The sequence below is a fragment of the Taudactylus pleione genome, unplaced genomic scaffold (assembly GCF_031769625.1).
Source record: "Taudactylus pleione unplaced genomic scaffold, aTauple2 ptg000803l, whole genome shotgun sequence".
In the NCBI taxonomy this organism is placed as follows: domain Eukaryota; kingdom Metazoa; phylum Chordata; class Amphibia; order Anura; family Myobatrachidae; genus Taudactylus; species Taudactylus pleione.
Genome location: NW_028285205.1, coordinates 4332546 through 4353550, shown reverse-complemented (window position 1 = coordinate 4353550; position 21005 = coordinate 4332546). Strand labels below are relative to the sequence as shown.

Below are 21005 nucleotides of genomic sequence, written 5' to 3'. Positions count from 1 at the left end.
CAGACGCATATAGCCAGGATTCCCCTGTCGGTATTGAGACCGCCGGTCTCATAACTACATCCCGTCAAGTCATATGTGCGCAGATATCACCTTGCATGGCTCAAAATAATTGCCATTCTAAAATATGGTCCAATCAAAATCAGCTGCATCATGATTTGACATGGCTGAAAATCCAGTGGGGAAAATGGCTGCCGTCAGCCTTTGAGTGTCATCATCTGCTGAACGCTCCTGATGTGATTCAGAGCTCAGCCTGAAAGCAAAAACACTGACCAGCTCATGTTATCCACAAAATCTACCTGTGTGATTAGCTTTATCCACTAAAGAAACATTTCTTAATACTTATCGTAAATAAAAAAAGCCTACTTGAGTCTTGGGTCCGCAATAGGCAGAGATTATGGGGTAGATTTACTAAAGTGTGGGTTTTTAGAAGTGAATAGCAACCAATCAGATTCTAGCTATTATCGTCTATAAGGTGCTAGATAAATGTTAAGTAGAATCTGATTGGTTGCTATTGGCAACATCTCCACTTCTAAAAACCTGCACTTTAGTAAATATACCCCTATGGCATTATATTTTACAGGCTGTTTCACTCACTTTTGTCCCCAAAGATTTTCTTATAACTTTTAAAGTAATTGATGTAATTTAGTGAAATGTGACGCAGACACACCTTGGTCTATGAGAAACATGAGGAAGTCATAGCAAGTGTAGTCCTGACATCACATATATCTAACTATAATCATCTTGCAGTACAGAATAAAGGTTAATAACTAAAAATCAATTAATTAAAATAGAATCTCAAAGTATCCATGATGAAGGACACCGCTAACTTGTGTTATCTTTTTCACTGCAAAAGTAATGATAAAAGAAACAAACCAATGCAGACACTGGCCCATATTTCACGGAAACAATTTATTGTAGGGAGGACTGAGAAACCACTTGTATGTCTGGATGTAGTTATGTCCAGGACAGAAAAGTATGATTAAGAATTATTGGGTCCCAGTTATATGCACTGCAATGCATCCCTTCCATTGATTGAATCTTTTTCCTATACACTGACATAAGAATGATTTTCTATTATTCCAATAACAACAAAAAAATAAAAAATTCCAAACTCAATTCTCCCCATTAGAGAATTATTATTACAAATTAACATCAAGGATCCTTGAACTTTTGGCTAGGAAACAAACTAGGGGGCCTATGTAACATGCTATTTTTTACATAAAATTATGCAGAAACTACAGTTTCTGCATAATTTTAGAAGGTCATTCCATGCCAAATCACCACAGCTTCCAACCCAACCGTCTCAGATTTCATTTGGTGGGGCGATAGACAGCATAAAGTAAATTTCATATGTAAAATTTTAGCCCTCAGTTATACACGGTGTACATGCAACAGTGTTGCAAACATGACAACAAATGTAAAATTTATGCTTGCAAGGTCAACTAAAACAAATCATAACTTTGCTTCTAATTGTGGTAGAACTTTCATGTTGGTCTTGTTTTGAAGCTAAAGGTGCCCATATACGGTGCAATAAATCAGCCGATCAGACAGATTGGTACGATTTGGCTGCTATATCATACCATGTATAGGCATGATAAATCGGCCGATCCGGAAGGATTGGTACGATTTGGCTGCTATATCATACCATATATAGGCATGATATCGGATAGTGCGCCCACCCATGGGGTCGTACATCGCACCCCAAGATCTTACTAAAGGTTCAGTCGATCTGGAGATGCGATGGGAGATCCCATGCAGCGCTAGGCGGGTGGGGGAGCCGGCATATAGAGCGGTCGGCCACCCGATCGCACCATGTGTGGGGACCGTCCGATATGTCGGACGTCTGATCACCCGTCGCGTTGCACGGTGCATATCGCACCGTGCATGGCCAGCTTAAGGGATCATAGTTTTCATGAAGAAATAGTTTACATTTAAATATTGACTTCTATATTTCAAGGTCACATGATGTGACCTTTGACCTTGAATATCTAAAAAAGCCATACAAATGGCAAGTTCAGACTTGTATTGTAGTGTCTCTCTCTGTGTTCTAGGGATGGCCATTGGTGGATTTCAATTGAAGGTCACCATCGATGAGAACCATCAATAGTACAATAACAATCTGTGAACCATCAATGGTTTACACCAGCCTGGCTGCAGCTTCTGCATTGAGACCTAGTGATACAAGACATACTTGCATCCGGGAGGGGGCAGCCAGGTTGGCATAGCGGGGGCGCGTGGTGCAGCATGGGGGCTGTGGCTAGGGATATTACCCAGCATTAGAAGCAGAGCGGGGCGTGACCACGCGATCGCATAATTTTGGCCTTGCCACGGCTACACAATGTCGAGATTAACAGATTGTGAAACAGGGGGCGGGGCCATGATGACGGGAGCCTTGTCTGCTTTTCCAGCGGGCCGAGAGTGCCACCCAATTTTTGGGAGGCTCCCATCCTTTTTCGGGAGAGTAGGCAAGTATGATACCAAGGGACTAAAGCTGGCCACACACTAGACCAACTTTCATCCAACCAGCCAACTAGTTGATTGGTTGGAATGAAAATCTGGTAACATATGGGAGTAAATGATGATCAGCAATTTGTTCCTAAATGCCAGAAAACATGAAAATAGTTGTCAGACAAGTTTGCTAAATGTTTGATCGAAACAATTTGTTCAAACAACAGTTTTGTTCCGATTTCTGATTGTCATTTGCTTTCATACCTTACCAGATTTTCATTCCAACCAATCAACTAGTTGGATGGTTGGATGAAAGTTGGTCTAGTGTGTGGCCAGCTTAACAGTCCAGGTTTTAAAGGACATCCATGCTTAACCACAGGTGACCTAATTAGTACCTCAGTCAGATTTGATTTAACCACCTGTGCTCAACCATGGATATCTCTAAAGCAATTGATGTGGAAAGTGACAGAAGTGGCAACATGCAGGACTGAATCAGCTCTGCAGACATTAAATGAAAGTTTAAGCAGTTTGGGAGCATCATCTACCAAGAGGAAAAGAATGAAAGAAGAAAACTATTGCAATAGAAAAGCTGTAAAAAATATGAGATATGATAAGAACTTACCCTTGTTATCTCTATTTCTACGAAGTCCATAGGGTTCCACAGGATACCTTGGGGTATAGGTGTGACGTCAGTCGCTGGGCACCATAGAGTTAAGCTTTTCAGCCTCCCAGGATGCACTAGGGTCCCCCTCCTATACCCCGCCCCCGAGCCAAGCCACCTCAGTTAGTTATCAAGCCATAGGCCGGAGGAGGAGAAGGAAGAGAGAGAAAAAAGATCTGGACACATACAAGAATCACATTCTCACCAGAGGGAGATGGAAAACTGGTGACCAGAGCAAAGACCATCTGCAGCACAGGTGCGACAGGGCGGGAGTCCTGTGGAACCCTATGGACTTCGTAGAAATAGAGATAACAAGGGTAAGTTCTTACCATATCTCATATTTTCTACTTCAGGGTCCATAGGGTATCCACAGGATACCTTGGGGATGTCCCAAAGCAGTATCCTTTAAGGGTGGGGACGCTCCTGTGCAGAAAGGAGAATCCGCCGCCCGAAGGAAGCATCCTGAGAGGCGAAGGTGTCAAACCTCTAATACCTCACGAAGGTATGGACAGAGGACCACGTAGCAGCCTTGCAGATCTGAACTGCCGAGGCATCACGTCGAGCTGCCCACGAAGGACCCACAGACCTAGTGGAATGAGCCTTCAGAGAAGGAGGAACCGGTAGGCCTTCATGAAGATAAGCTTCAGAAATAGCCATACGGATCCAGGCTGCCAAAGTTTGCTTTGAAGCAGGCCAACCCTTTTTACGGAAGCCATAGAGGACAAACAAAGCGTCCGACTTCCTAAACGAAGAAGTGCGGTCAACATAAGTCCTTAAGGCCCGCACAACATCCAAAGAGGCCTCACCCACGGAAAGACCTGGTGAGTTAAAGGCCGGAACAACGATTTCCTCGTTAACATGAAACTGGGAAACAACTTTGGGAAGAAACTCGGGCCGAGTGCGGAGCACTGCCCTGTTCCCATGAAAAACCAAGAAAGGGGATCTACAAGAAAGAGCCCCTAACTCAGAAACACGTCTGGCCGAAGCAATAGCCAGAAGGAAAACAGTCTTAGCTGTTAGCCATTTAAGATCCACTGAGCCCAGTGGTTCAAACGGCGGTCCTTGGAGAGCCCTCAGGACCACAGCCAAATCCCAAGGCTCCACAGGTGGAACAAAGGGCGGCTGAATGCGGAGAACACCTTGCATAAAGGTGCGCACATCCGGGATTGTAGCAATCCTACGGTGAAACCAGACAGATAGGGCCGAAACCTGTACCTTCAAAGAAGCAAGGCGAAGCCCATGATCTAGTCCCGCTTGCAGGAAGGCGAGAATCCGAGACAGACGAAACTCCCGCGGTGCATAACCTCTCGGTCGACACCAATGGAAGAACGTATGCCACACGCGATGGTATATCCTTGCGGAAGACGGTTTCAGAGCTCGCAACATGGTACGCACCACAGAGCTGGAAAACCCCCGGGACCTCAGCATGGCCGTCTCAACAGCCACGCCGTCAAAGACAGCCGAGTCAGGTCCGGGTGAAGACAAGGACCCTGAGACAGAAGGTCCGGTCGTAGCGGCAACCGCAGAGGACTGTCCACGGACAGACCCTGAAGGTCTGAGAACCAGTGCCGTCTGGGCCACGCGGGAGCTATCAACAGGAGCGTCCCTTCTTCCTGTTTGAATTTCCAGATTACCCGTGGAAGAAGGGAGACCGGAGGGAACAGGTATGCGAACCGGAACGCCCACCGGACGGACAGAGCATCCACCAGAGACGCCCTTCGTCTCTTGTGCGAGACCCGTACACCGGCAACTTGTTGTTGTGCCGGGACGCCATGAGGTCGATCTCTGGAAGACCCCACCTGTCCACCAGCAGTTGAAAAACGTCCGGGTGCAGGGACCATTCCCCCGGATGAACGTCCTGGCGACTTAGAAAGTCCGCCTCCCAATTTAGCACTCCCGGGATGAAGACCGCTGATATGGCCTGAAGATTGCGCTCCGCCCAAACCAGGATCCGAGAGACCTCTACGAGAGCCGCCCGACTGTGAGTTCCTCCTTGCCTGTTTATGTAGGCCACGGTGGTAGCGTTGTCCGACTGGACCTGCACCGGGTGACCCTGGAGAAACCGATGTGCTGGAGAGCATTGAAGACCGCACGGAGTTCCAAGATATTTATTGGAAGCTCCGCTTCTGTCGGTGTCCACCTGCCCTGGAACAAGTGTGGACCAGAAACTGCTCCCCAGCCCCGAAGACTGGCGTCCGTTGTCAACAGGACCCAATTTGGAACCCAGAACGGACGTCCCTTGTTGAGGTGGGTCGTCTGTAACCACCACGCAAGGGACAGGCGAACCTCCGGGGTGATCACAATCGTCTGGGACTTCAGAGACTGAGGCAGCCCGTTCCACTTGGACAGGATCAGGTGCTGCAGAGGTCTGGAGTGAAACTGGGCATATTCCACCATGTCGAACACCGACACCATGGAGCCCAGTAACCTCATCGCCGAGTGTAGGGACACCCGGCGGCTGTGCAGACAACTGCGCACCCTTGACTGTAAAGCAGAGATCTTGTCCTCCGTCACGAAGATCCTTTGCTGTCCCGAGTCCAATAAGGCTCCAAGATGCAGAATCCTCCGAGACGGGATTAGAGTGGACTTCTGCCAGTTGATTAGCCAGCCGTGCCGTTGCAGCAGTGCAATGGTCAGGTCCAAGTGGCGTAACAGGAGCTCTGGAGATCCTGCCACCAATAACAGGTCGTCCAAGTACGGCAACATGCGGACTCCCTGCAGCCGCAGAGAAGCCGCCATGACCGCCATCACCTTGGTGAAAACACGTGGTGCTGTCGCCAGGCCAAAAGGTAACGCCCGAAACTGGAAGTGGTCGCTGCGGATTGCAAACCTGAGGAACTGTTGATGGCGCACAAGAATAGGGACATGCAGGTAAGCGTCCTGTATGTCCAATGACACCATGTAGTCCCCAGGTTCCAGCGCCAGAATGATGGACCGTAGGGTCTCCATCCGAAACATCGGAACCCGCAAAGACTTGTTGAGTGCTTTGAGGTTGAGAATCGGACGATACGACCCATTGGGTTTCTGTACCAAAAATAGATTTGAATAGAAACCCTGGCCCCTCTGGGAGAATGGAACAGGCACTATAACTCCAGCCTGGAGCATAGTGTGCAATACCTTCCGCAGCTCCGTAGCCTTGTTCCGGTCTGATGGTAGACCCGTGGTGAAGAATCGAGCCGGGGGTCTGTGCCGGAAGGAGAGAGGGCGTATCCGTGGGAAACCACCTCCAGAACCCAAGTGTCTGTCATAGTGGCCGACCAACACTGGGCGAACTGCAGCAGGCGGCCTCCCACCCTGGGATCCCCCAAAGGGAGGCCCAGACCGTCAGGCCGCAGGCTTGTCATCTGGCTTGGGAGCCGGACGTCTGGTACTCCATGCCTGCTTCCGGGGCTTGGCCGATTTCTTAGGGCCAGCCTGTCGAGGAAACGACTGTGGTTTGGGCCTGCCCTGAACCCTAGATGACCGAAAGGACGATGGTCCAGAACCAGAAGGAGCAGCGGCCGACAGGAGACAAGCCGATTTGGCTGCCGCCAGCGTGGCCACAATCTTATCCAGATCCGGACCGAAGAGAACTTCTCCGGTAAACGGCAACGCCTCCAGACCCTTTTTGGAATCTGCGTCCGCCTTCCAGGATCGCAGCCACAAGGTGCGACGAGCAGCCACCGCTGCTGAAGAATTCTAGACACCAGAGTACTAATGTCTAGGGCCGCCTCGTTGATATAAGTGGCCGAATCACGGAGATTACCAATCAACTCCGCCTGTTCGGCTGGACAGTCGGAATCAAAAGAAGCCTCTAATGAATCCGCCCAGCGCTCCATCGCTCTGGCAACCCAGCAAATGGCCATAGCCGGCCGTGCTGCCCCCCCCCCGCAAGGGAATAAGCGGACTTCAGGCAGATCTCCACCTTGCGGTCCGTAGCATCTTTAAGGGAGGACATAGATGGCATCGGCAATGTGGCACTACGGACAAGACGGGTCACGTGAGAATCCACCTGTGGAGGGGATTCCCACTTTGCTAAATAATTATCCGCGAACGGATAAGCCACCGCCAGGCGTCTCTGCGGCTGGTATCTTTTGCCAGGCTGTTTCCACGCCTCCTCTAAATGGTCCACCAACTGACCCGAAAGAGGAAAGACTGTGGCATCGCCCTTCACATCTTTGAAAAAGGCATACTTAGATTTAGCCGCTGGGGGAACTTCGTCCTCAATCACCAAGGCTGTGCGGACCGCCCGAATAAGTCCAGGAATATATACTTTGGACTTAGCATCAGCGTCCTTAGTATGGAGAGGTTCCTGATCGTAAGGATCCAGAATCTCCCCATCATCAGACGTCCCCTCGTCATCCTCATAAGGAGCCGACAGAGACGCCACCGGCCGTTTATGCGGCCGCATCACAGACTCCCCTTGCAACACATCCGACAAGTGCTGTACAGAACTCGTCAGGGAGTTAACCCACGCTGGCTCCTGAGAAACCGGGAGCGGGGAAATAGGGAGACTGTGGGGTACCACCAATTGTCGTGGGAAACCCTGCATGGGTGACGACACCACTGACTGCTGGGATAAACCCATCGGTGTAAACGCGGGCTGCGGAGCTAACTGGCCCAATAAGGCTGTAAGCGCCTGAGCGAAACAAGCCCAGGGCGGCTCCTGTACCGGTGCTGTAACCGTAAGAGGCCGCGCCATGGACAAACACTGCCGGCAAAGGCCCTCCGCGCTACCCTCCCCCTCCGCTAACGGTACTTTACACGTAGTACACTGTAGCCGGAGGGGAAAATCACTTTCGTACATGATGGCACCACGTATGTGACCTCTCTCACCAATTATATCTTAAATAGGCGAGAGACCACCCTGCAGCACCGCACCGCAAGGGCTTAGCAGAAAGAACAGGGACAGTAATAAAGCTGACAGTTTAGAGAAAAGTTACAGGCAGCAGCGCTAGCACAGTCACATACAATGCAAAGAAAATCAATTCCTGCACTAACAGCGCTGATCACTCAACTACGCAGACACAGGGCCTGGTAGGACACAGTGCTGCATACACAGACCTGACCACAGCGGAGGAGAGGTATGCGGGGGGATCCAGACCACGATGCTTCCTTCCAGGCTTCCAGCAGCGTTCACCATGCGTTCTGGAGAAGATGGCCGCCGAGGAGCAGAGAGGAGGCTGGCCTGGGGAGGAGCGCTGCCACAGGACCAGTCGGCAGCGTGCAGAGAGGGCTGTGTGCAGCGGGGGAGGCGCCGGCTGTGAGACAGGGGAGGCGCGCTCCCCTGGCATGCATTTAACCCCTGGGACGCCGCAGCGCTACCGCTCTGCTTCGGTCCGCTGTCCCAGGGGGTAGTGGAAAATGCAGGTTGGTCGCCTGGCTCCACGCTGCAGCCAGTCCCCAGGGAGCCCCCTGCCTGGGGACTTAGGACCATGTGACCAGCGGGGACCCACCGCGGGACCCCGCTGCTTACCTTTGTCCCCCTTGGATCCGGCCATGGTCCGGAACATCTGGGGTCACCGCTAGCTGTGACCCCAGATGCTCACCAGCATCCCCGGATCGGTACCGGCGTTCTGGTACCGGCGGGGGTGTAGGGAAGACAGCATGGACGTCAGGACTGACTGTCCATGCTGTACATCCAGATGTGCAGCCACAGCTGCACTGAAGAAAGCTTCAGGGGCTCTTCTAGCCCCCACTCCGATAGGTGCACCCGACTCCGGCCGGGCACCAAACTAAACTGAGGTGCCTTGGCTCGGGGGCGGGGTATAGGAGGGGGACCCTAGTGCATCATGGGAGGCTGAAAAGCTTAACTCTATGGTGCCCAGTGACTGACGTCACACCTATACCCCAAGGTATCCTGTGGATACCCTATGGACCCTGAAGTAGAAATTGCACAAGTTATAAATTAAAATATATTCAATATTCCTGGAACAGGAACCTGTGCCTGAATTGTTTTCTACTGCTGCTGTGTACTTTAATTTCAATTGGTTGCAGCACTGAATCTTAATGTACTGTTTATCTTGATCAAACTACGACTATTCACTGATAAACTGTGGGCCTGATTCAGAGATAGATAGAATTGCACAGCCCCACACAAGCCGCTGTGGAATTCCATCCATTTAAAATGCAAATAGAGAAGGAAGTGTCAAGACACCTCCTTGCTGCATCTGCGTGATCCCAGCGCTGCGACCGCAGCCTGGGATCACCATCGGAACAATCGGTTGCAATTGTTGTCACTGAAGCTTACCGCAGCCTGACCGGGTACTGGCAACATGCGACGTAAGGAAGCCTGCATCCACCAATGCAGACCCATTTCCGGGAAAGCTGCCCAGTAACACCCCTACTCCACCTTCCAATCACCGCAGCCTGTCAATCAGACTGCGTCTGGAAGGCTCTGCGAGTGAACTGCACATGCACAGTACACATCCTGTTAAAGCGCAGTCCTTCCACCATCGGAGATGTGCGCTAACCATCGGGAGTAGGGAAAAAAGGGTGATTTTGGTGTACTTTGAGGGCACCTTGAAAAAAAATTATAAAATCAGTTATTTTTCAAATGAAAAATTATTGTAATTAAAATTGGGGTGCCTAAACTAACAAGAAAGTTGATTTTGGGGTAATTTCAGCATTCCCCCCCCCCCAAAAAAAAAATTGACATGTAATTATTGGACTAATTAAGCTACCTGGAAACTTCCAAATGCCTAATTAGTCATTAGGGGGGGTGTCCAAGGGGTTCAGCACAGTATGACGACATTTTAACCTTAAAATAAAGATATTCCTGATTCAGTGCGAGTTGCTAATTGGATTGCAAAATTAATTTGCTATGTGAATTCAAAGTGAAAATAGCAACTCGCACCTCGCAATTCGCACCCAATAGGATTGACCCCTTTATGTACAAAAAAATTAAACATACATTTTTAGATATTCAAGGTCAAAGGTCACATTGTGACCTTGAAATGTAAAAGTCAATATTTAAATATAAATCTACTTTTTATGAAAACTCTGGTCCCTTAGCTTCAAAACAAGACCAACATGTAAATTCTACCACAATTATACCCCTTTTACACCAGACCTAAAACCCTTAATATCCCCTGTGTACAATGAAAATATCCACTCAGAGGTTGGATACATAAATTTCACGGCAGTACTGACCCTGGGTCTGTGAATCAATACTGCAAAGAACTGATCTGATTTTCATGAATAGTGCATTGTATTTTCTTTTATATCAGTTATCAGTATGTTTTGAATAAGTATACTGATTATAAAATTAACCACAAAATATTAATATATGCTAAATAGCTAGTACATTGGCCGACTTTACACAATAGGTGTATAAAGAGTGTTGTAGGAACCCAACATACAAGGGATAGTGACCTATATTTTGAAACCGAACTATAGGTTAAGAAACCCTGCAGTATGCAAATTAAGCACAGTGCATTCAGTGTTTTCTGCATATGGCTATAAATGTGTGCACAAGTGTGTAAAACCAAGAAAAAATCATGCAGATCAATGTACTTTTTGCGAATGGTTATGTTATTTAGTAATGGACATATATATTGATTAAAATAGGGACAAGACTACTGAGAAAAGTGGACGTTAAGAACACTCTGTTTAGCTCCTAAGTTATTCTAGCAATTTGGTGCAATTAGAGGATTTCAGTGGTTTATCATAATATAAATTATTACAGACACTCAGGCCTCAATCTTTAAGAAACTGTCTTTATTCTGTTGGTTGTTAAGAAGGAAAGATTAACCCAGGTGGTGCTAGCGAAATCTGTACAATTTAGGCAATAAACCAGGTTAAAATTACCTAAATCCGTGTACATTTATAAAAAAGAAATACTGTGTATGTTGACACTTCCTGTTAAGGAGCTACTGTACCTTTTTGAATGGCATTGAGGGAGCAAAGTATCATCTTAGTTGTCATTGTTATAAGAGTTTTGTTAACTTAAAAAATCCTGCAGAAGTTGCTCACTGCACACTGCCAGATATCTGTACTAGCTATGCATTCATAGGGCGGAATTCAATTATTTCTAGCCGCTATCGCGCCCGACGGAGCTATTCTATTCTTGCTCCTGTCGGGCGCGATCAGCAGCCAGCGCTACATTTCAGCTCGCACCCCCTGGGGGATGATAGCTGAAATGTGCGAAAAGTGACATGTTTGGGCGCCCAAACATCACTTTTCGCGATTGCGCCCAGCACTTTGGTCGGGTTTAGCTGCTTTACGCAGCTAAACCTTACCTCTATGGGCGCGATCAGCGCGAACATCTTGGACAATTGTATAGCGGCCCGCGATCTCCTGTCACTTTAGACGGGAGATGCGGGCCGCGAATACAATTGAATTCCGCCCATAGTCAGTAAAACGGGCCTGAACTACACTGATACAGCAATCTATACATACTAGTTAGTATTTTATTTATTGCTAAAAAGTATTTCCAATTACTTTTGAACTTTTATTGTTCTCAATATATACAGCACAGCTAAGTGCTCATGTGTATTTTACTTGAATACATATATGGTAAGGATACATGTATAGTTTTCTACTGCTATTAGGGGCATATGTGAGATAAAATTGTGACATATATAAAATTGTGACATATATATCACCAACCAATCAGCTCCAAACTATCATTTCTTAAACACAGCCTGCAAAAGAAGCTGATAGGTTGGTGATATATATCTCACAATTTTATATCGCATCAAGCTTTGATACATAGATTGTTACAAATGCACGAAAATATAATAGTGAGCAAAAAACAAATCAACATTAATGGAAGGTACACATGGTCAGATTTTCTGGAAGATATGAAAGATAACGATTGTAAAAATCGTTACATCGTTCATATCATTGACATGTTTGGCATGCGTCGACGAACGATGCGCGTGCCCGCATGTCAGATAATATCTGAAATCGACTGCGTTTGCAATCAGATTTGGACGATTTCATTCATTTAAATACTGTCAGAAAAAGTTAATCGTTCATGAAATCGTTAATGATCGAGCAAATCTGACCATGTGTATGCACGATAAGGGCCTAGGTATCAAAGCTGGGAGAGAGAAAAGTGTGATAGATAAAGTACTAACCAATCAGCTTCCAATTCGCATTTTGCAGGCTGTGTTTAAAAAAATGATAGTTAGGAGCTGACTGGTTGCCAATTTATTTGTTACAATTTTATCTCTCTCCCAGCTTTGATACATAGGCCTCTATATACATGTTAGAAAAAAATTATATAGTCTCACTTGATACAATGGTCTTTGCTTTAATGCCCATTTACATGCATTTATCTAACATTGGCACTCATAACATATCATTATGTAGCATTAAGACAATGTAAATGCCCAAATATCACTTTCAAGATTGAAAACATATACATGGGCATTAATGGCTATGTATGTGTTATGGGGGGGTATCCACTTGTAGATATACAAACGACAGCACGATTACGACACTGCAGTCGTGCTCTCGTTTGTATATCTAGTGATGTGCCTAGACTGAACGTCCACTTGTTCAGTTCAGGCACATCCCTCATCCCCGCACATGCTGAACCTGATCAGATTGCCAGGTTGACCTGCATGTACGGGCGATGTCGGATGTCAGAAGCGACCAGCGGGCACGCGCATCGCTGGTCGCTTCTGACCAAAATATGCCCGATGCATGCGCGATTTGCAAGCGATTGCACGATAATGTCGTTGTTATCGTGCAATCGCTTGGCTAAATCGCTAAGTGGAAACCCCCCTTAGCTATACTGGTCTCCTCCTTCTCACAGCAGACTGCTAGAAAATGACCTGTACAGGTGAGACAGGAGACACTTCATTTTAGGAAACGTGAGAGTGAAGTATTTACATTATGTAGGTAACCTGTGGGTGCCCAGCTGCTCCAGAGCTACAGCGTCCTGGAGGGCATGAGGCAACCTGTGCTGCCAGTGGCAGCAAGTGTAGCTGCAGAGCAGCTGAATAGTGGACACACTAGCAAGCAGGCCAGGCAAATGGCTGCATACACTGTAACAGGGACTTCCTAAGGGCCATGTGTTACCTGTCCTCATAGACAGAGATAACTGAGTCAGTATAGTGTTGGCAGCACAGTTGGGGGCCTCCCTGACATCTCCGCTCTCGACACCATTGTTTCTATATAGTACCAGCCAGGGGACAGGACACCACTCAGACTGACATGTAACGGGCATCGGGTACACTACACACACAGCGCCTGATCCTTCAGGGAGTGACAGACCGCGCTCTTTTAGCTGCTGCCGATCACGTGACCTCCGCGGCGGCCCGGACAGGCAGATCTGGGGTAGGTGCAGCAGTTACGTACTTTGTGAATGTGCAGTGCATGGATTTGACCTGGAACAGCACTACATGTCCCAGAATACCTTGGCTGGTATATGTTTCTCCTCTCTGCTGGTTAGAAGAATGAACGTTAATATGACAGCAGGTAAGGCTATCAATGTACAAATATAAGGTTGTATAGTTTGTAATATTAGCCCATATATTATAGAAAGAGAGTCAGTAATAATAATAATAATACTTGCAAGCTTGTTTTGCATTAAATATTATTACACTTTCAAATTTGTCAGGTAAAATCCGTAAAAATTGAGGCTTTCGAAAATCCATTACTTAGCAAATATACCCCTAGACCTAAATATTTTCAGGGTCATTATTTGCCATTGATCAGGGATATCTATAACACCTGGCCTCTCGCTGCTGACCTACTGTACACCTGTAAGCTGGCAACACCTCTCTAATATTATCTGTATATTCAGCTATCTGAAAATAAATTAATATCTGGAAATGTATTGAAACAAACAACAATTGGCCATTTGCTCCCAAATGCTGGAAAACATAAATGATTTTGCAGACAAGGTGGTTGAATCCGTTAGATGTAACTGACTTGTCTGAACAACCATTTTGCAGTAATTGGGAGTAAACAGCCGATTGTCATTAGCCCACATACATTACCAGATTTTCATTCCAACCAGCCAATTAGTTAGCTGGTTTAATAGGCAATCTTTATGCTGGGTACACACAGAAATATATCGCCAGTTCCATTGAATGGACTATATATGTGTAGTGCATACCCCCCCCTATATGTCTGTGAACATGTAGTTCACAAACTTATCTGATCAGCCCTGCAGCACAGCCCATGCAATATATCTAGCAGATAAATTGTTTCATCCTGCTGTCTGTATGGCCGACCCACCGACAGCCTGATATGTCTGTCAGCCAGGTGTGTACCCAACATTAAATATGTGGCCAGCTTTATGCAGAGATTTGTGATTGCTTCAAATTTTGTTCTATATGAATTGAATATTTCTGTGTACAGTGTCTGCTAGGCAGATCCAACTAGATCCCGCACCACCCACCAGAGATCTGCATCCTTCCTATAATAGGGTGTGGATTGACATGTCTACATAAGATATAAGACAGTCAATAGGTCGACACCAGGTTGACAGTAATTGGACGACAGTGACTTAGGTCGACAGGGTTAAAAGGTTGACATTCTAGTTGTCTTCACAATGTTTTTGTTATTTTAGCACAACCATAACAATCATGAAACCATGTGTCGACCTTTCAACACTGTTGACTATTTACCGTCGACCAATTGAATGTCTAACTTCTTAATGTAGACCTACAATCCGGATACCCTATAATGAGGCAGTGTCCAATACTAATGCTGGGCATACACTATACAATTTTCTGTCAGACATCTGTCCAATCTGGCTGGTCAGAAAGAAAACTTGGTAATGTATGGGAACAAATGACAAGCGACCATATGGTCCCAAACACTGGAAAACAGACAAAACAATTTTTCAAATTGGATAAATTAACTTAACTCCCCAGTATGTAAAGCCAGTACTTTAAATACCTCAGGTAGCCAATCCAAAAATTTGTTGTTCACCTGTATCTTGTTCTATACTACAAAGCATCCCAGCCGAATCTGCTGAACCTTTTGAGAGAATCGGCCTACACATCACGGAATACCGCCTGTTACCGGCCCATACTGTAGAGATCTTTATCCGGGTAAACCAGCAAGCTCTAACGAGAGCTCAGTCATGGCCACGAGTGCACCTGCAACGGATTACCTCCTAGGACTTGACGACTTGGAGCTTCCTAACCGGGACATTAAGGTACCGCACGAGCTAACTAGCGGTGGATTTTTCCACCCTTTATAGTTTGTAACTGTTCTAAAGATTTGAGACGTAACCACATCTCCGGTGACTATTTTACAATAAATTTCAAACTTTAAATGGAAGCTGCCAATCCTCTCATATACTGGTGATTCCTATATTGAGAAGAAAACTAAATAGTGGTGTGCTTTTTTCTGAGGATTCTCTCTCATTTTTTCCTGCACAAACTAAACTGTTATTTATACCAGAGTGGTCTACAGTGTGTGCTATTGGATCGATACCTGATCAATTTCTCTGTGACTGATTATTATTATACATAGTGAAAATTCAATCAGTTACCTAGATGCTTGGGTGTATAAGCACGAAATTGGAGGGCTAATTCCCCTACAACACTAACTGGCAACATTGTTGCATAAAATTGATACAAACCGGCAACAGTGCTTTCGACCAGTGTTAACCTGAGTATTGGAGATATACAGGTTCATTTCACTGCGCAATTGATATCAAGTGGTTTGCATTTTATTATATTTGATGTTGAATGCAACTGTTTGTTTGTTTGTAACTGATTGCTATCTTTGCCTGTTTATTTTTGTTTTGTCTGGGTATTATTTTTATTGCATTTTGGTTCTTTTTTTAGTTTATTACCTATTTCCTTTTTTTTTTTCTGCTGATCCAGTGATGTACTATTAAATTGTTTTTAATACCTATTTAACTAAGCCTTCTTTTGATTTGCGCTCCATATTTGTGTTCTACATGTGTATATGCTAAGAGGGTCAGCTCCTCTATTGGTAGCAGCAATCATTTAGGGTCCCAATCAATGGTTTTTATAACTTAAATATCCACTCCATTTTCGTATTGGTATAGCGCCCCCTTTGTATATTTCTTTTTGTTATATCGATTTAACAACTTTGTCTGTACGACCATTTTTGTCTGTTTTCAAGTGTTTGGGACCATATAGTCAATTGTCATTTGCTCCCATACACTACCAGATTTTCATTACAACTAGACAGATGTTTGACAGATAAATGTATAGTGTATGTCCAGCATTAAGCTGCGTATCCACTTCCACATATAAATGAGCGGTTGAACGATTACAACATTGTAATCGTTCAATCACTAATTAATCGTGCATAAATCGGGCAGTTTAATGTTGGAAACAACCAGCGATGCGCGCTCCCGCTGGTCGTTTCCGACATCAATTATCGGCTGAATATGCTGGTCAATCTGCCGATAACGACAGATTGGCCATGTTCAGGGATGAGGGAGGATGCCTGCACTGAACAACATTATCATTCAGTGTAGGCACTACAGGGGATGAGTAACGACTGTACGATTACGATATTGTAATCGTACTGTCATTCCACTATCTGTTAGTGGATACCTGGCTTTAGGCTTGCCATATCATCCCTTTAATTCGGGACACATGTTCATTACACAGTTACTGTGGCTGACTAAAACCAGGTGAAATGGAGACCTGATACCAGAATCTGTGTAAATCATATGTGTTCCAAATTAAAGGGAGATATGTCAAGCCTACTAATACAGCATGTTTTTAGAGATAGAGAATAAAAAAATTGAAATGAAATGTTGTTGCTTAGTGGCATATGTACTAAAAAACGTGGAAGTGCTTATCGGAGGAGACTTTCACATTTTTGAAAGACTCCTCCTGAGAATCTGACACTGCGCATGTGCAAAGTGTCAGTTTATTGGAGGCTGCGGGAGAGGGATCATAAGATCCCTCTCCGAATATGCCTCCATAGGTATAAAGCGATTTACCCCATCTGAGGATGGTGTAAACCAAAGGAGCCAAACTCCGAAAAGCAAAGATCTTGGTACATAGGGGTCAGACTGCAGTCCCCATTGACAGTAATGTGAACTGTGGTCTGCCGCGTTAGTTGAGGGGTCTATCCATTTAACGACATGAAAGTCTGAAGTCCAGCGTTCAGACTTTCATGTCGCTGAGGTGCGTGCACCGCACTGAAAGACGTTCACTGAACGTCTTCAGTGCAGGAGCCCAACCTCCCTATCTATTAACATGCCGAACCTGATGACCGTTGTCCGGTTGACTGGCATGTTCGATAGATAGTCGGGGTCGGCAAGGACCCAGCGTGCACGCAGATCGCTGGTCTTTGCCAGCTATCCACTTGCAGACTTTCTGTACGTTCCGACCAAAACCACCTGGTTTTGGTCGCATCGTGCAGAAATTCGGCAAATGGATAGGCCTCTTTAGCCCTCTGCATGAGATATCTGTTCTTACAAAGGGCCTAATTCAGAGATTTACAAATATCTCCAATGTTTACAAATCTGTGCATGTACAGATCTTTTTCTGTAACGTCGGTTGCAGTGGCCCAAAGGTGCAGTATGACTGTCATGCTTTTGGCGATTGGGGGCAGAGACACAGAGCATTCCAGAAAACAGAGTCATGTTAGCCATGTTTTATGGGCGTGCCAGAGCCAGTGACGGCATCCTTGGAAGCAGCTTTACTGGCCCCAGCAGCCAGACATCCGGAGTAACCTGCGGGTTAATCAGATGTCCGATGTTCACGCCATTGATCCGATGCTGCATCTACAGGCACAGCAGCAGATCAGAGTAGCCGGCAGTGGGCATCCTTTTACTTAAAGACACCATGTGTGGCTTTTGCTCATTTTAACACAGCTGAGCCAGAGGTTCCCAAATGCGGTCCTCAAGGCTCCCCAACAGTTCAGGTTTTCGGGATATCCATGGTTGCGCACAGGTGACTAAATTAAATTAGTACCTCAGTCAATTTGATTTAAACACCTGTGCTCAACCATGGATGTCCCTAAATCCTGAACTGTTGGTGAGCCTTGATGACTGCATTTGGGAACCTCTGGGCTATGCTATATTTTCCATCTCTGAATCAAGCCCATAGCCGGGATACATAAAATTATGCAAAAACTACAGTATCTGCATAGTTTAATGATAACTAGGCCTCTTAAAGTTGAACAATTGATTTGTATCTTGTCGATTGACATAATCTGTTTAGTGACTTCTGGAGTGTACACTACATGTACTACAAACGTTGTGGAAGTTTCTAAGAGGGATGAGAATAGCTCCATGTTGGTTGCCACCGCTCATAGCAGAATGATTAGGTATGTTGCTGCTATTTAGGTGTGTGCATACTATTTTATCTGAATCCTCCAAGTGACATATGTATAACAGAAAATGTACTTTGTACTATGAGTAATCCACACATGTAAACTCACCTTTTAAATTAAATATCATTGCCATTGGTAAATATTTTTAGTAACAAGATATCCCTGAGTTTATAGTCATGTCCATGATTAAAATTAATCATGTACAGAGAGTAAAATAAGTATTGAAAACATCAACATTTTTCTCAGTAAATATATTTGTAATGGGGCTATTGTAATGAAATTTTCACCAAATGTCAGCAACAACCCATGCAATCCGCACATGCAAATAAATCAAACCAAAGATGTCCATAAATGAAGTTACGTGTAATAATGTGAAATGACACAGGGAAAAAGTATTGAACACGCTTACTGAAATGTATTTAATACTTCATACAAAAGCCTTTGTTGGTAAAGACAGCTTCAAGACGCCTCCTGTATGGAGAAATGAGTTGTATGGATTGCTCAGGTGTGATTTTGGCCCACTCAAATCTTGAATTCTGCGAATTCGGGCTCAGAGCAGGCCGCGAAGGGTGCGAGGTGCCGGTCCGTTGCCGGTGTTTTAACGCCGTTGCAATGGCAACTCGCAGCCTTCACACATAATAGGATTGACCCCTAACTATGAAGTGTATTTTTTGGTTATGTGGTCGTTGTAATTAATTTGAAAAAAATACACTGGACCTGCTAATTTGACACTGTATGAAATTTATTCAGGGCAGGGATTTAGTGAGATGAACTTTTGAATGTAAAAGTAATGTTCTGTGTTATGACCACTAAATCAAAACCGTCAACTTCTCCATAACAGGCTATTTTAGCGCCTTTCTTCGCTGTATACTGTAGTTTTTGGATGATCTCTTTGCAAAATGTATCCAAGAAATAGGAAAACATGTTTCATGAATGTTAGTATGGAATGATCAGCTGTTATTTCATTTACCCGTAATATTTATACCTGCCTAATTATTCCAAATAAATGAAAATGACCCTATTTGTGGCTGCAGTAAAGATCACTGTGGTAATAGTTTCTGTAAAATTTTATAAAACCCTCCAAAAACAGCAGCGGGTTCGTATTTAGAATGGCTCTTTCATCTCTCCTGTTTAGTTAAGCACTGAATAAGCGCAGTGTTCCATGTAAAGCCCACAACATGGCTGGAAAAGAAGTGTAGCAGTGACAAACGCAGGCTCTATTTTAGCCGAGCACAATAATTCATTTCACTGGACGTAAAGGAAAATGAAATCTTGAGAATGAAATGACTCACTCATAGGTTCTTGGCAGCGGGCAGAGAATTCCAGAGCTATGGCCTAAGCTGCTGATAACTACCAATTGGTTGATCATATATACATCACCGTATCTGTAAAATATGCTGAATTGGGCATTGTATGGTTATGTAATAGGGAGGCGTTGCAGAATGTGCCAAGTATGCTCTTCCTAAAATGACCTCAGCAGAGTCCTCCACTGAATGTCCACAAAAACACGTAAAGCCTGGAAGTAACGCATTCGGCATGGTAAATATTTGCTCATAACAAACAGTTAAAATCATTCATGTAGTTCTCATATTCTGAGTATTTTTTCAGGACCTCTGAAAAACCAGGTTCTTAGGGGGTATTCAGTTATCAGCAATGTGTGGTCAGGATAATTACAGTACAGCAATATTGCAGATATTCCTGTGCACCTCTAATGAGTGCTGGAGAAAAAAGTTAAATTTTGATGGCCACAAGGTGCCTGAGAAACGTTTGGAACACCAGAACCTTGCAGCCATCACCGCCTTAGAGTACTGGTTGGGGCATAGAAGTATATGTTGACTCCTTGAGATAGGCACATGATGAGTTATAGATCTAATCAAATGCAGTACTTCCACTGCTTTATGATACATTTGAGCTGGGCACACAATAGACGATGTTTTGGAAGAATCGGAACAACAAATTGTCCAGTGTGTACACACTTTTGCATTCTCCCGTGCGTCATTTGTTGTGTCTTCAGATCAGCCAGCAGTGCAGGCCAATCTGAACATATGACGGCCAACACCATGGTTCTAGATGCAGCGGGGGAGCCACCTATTGGGTGGTCGTACACCAGATTGTGCAGTGTGTACGGACCACCTGATCTATCGTCCAGTCGCATCTGCCGTTGCTGGGTAGACACATTGGACCTCATTCAGACCCGCTCGGAAGCGCTATGCGCTCGCAAGCGAGTCGATGGTTGTGCATTGCACAAGCCCAGCCCCGTAGCGAGTGAGAAATCCACACTCTTCGGGGCTCGGGAAAAACGGGGTGGCTGTCGATGTTGATCGACAGCTCGTCCCGTTTTGTAGGCGGGGTGGGGGGGTGGCTGGGCAAACGGAGGCGTTCCTGAAGGAACGCCTGCAGTTTGTGGGCGGCCCTACTGACATCACCAGTGATGTCAGTAGTGAGCTTTCAGCTCTATTAGAGCCGGAAGCTCACTGGGGCTTGCGGCAGACGAGACCCTACCACAAGGGTCTCGTCGCAAACCCGATGGTCGCAACCATCACCTGGCCGCTCACAAAAGCTGTGGGTGGTCACCCACAGCTTAGTTAGCGGCGAGGAGCCGGCTTAAAAAAAAAAAAAAAAGCAGCCACCCTCATTCAGAGCGAGCGCTCGCTTTTTGCAAGCGGCTCTGAAGGTC

General features: G+C 45.5%; 1 protein-coding gene across 1 annotated transcript in view; it reads right to left on the bottom strand.

Annotated features, from left to right (window-relative positions):
- NFATC2 (nuclear factor of activated T cells 2) overlaps positions 1-13352 on the bottom strand; it is a 132539-nt gene extending 119187 nt beyond the window's left edge. Inside the window, exon 1 of the mRNA XM_088458061.1 lies at positions 13121-13352. Within this exon, the coding sequence (XP_088314187.1) occupies positions 13121-13268 (148 nt within the window). The 5' untranslated portion in view covers positions 13269-13352. The remainder of the gene's footprint in view (positions 1-13120) is intronic.
- Positions 13353-21005: the final 7653 nt, after the last annotated feature.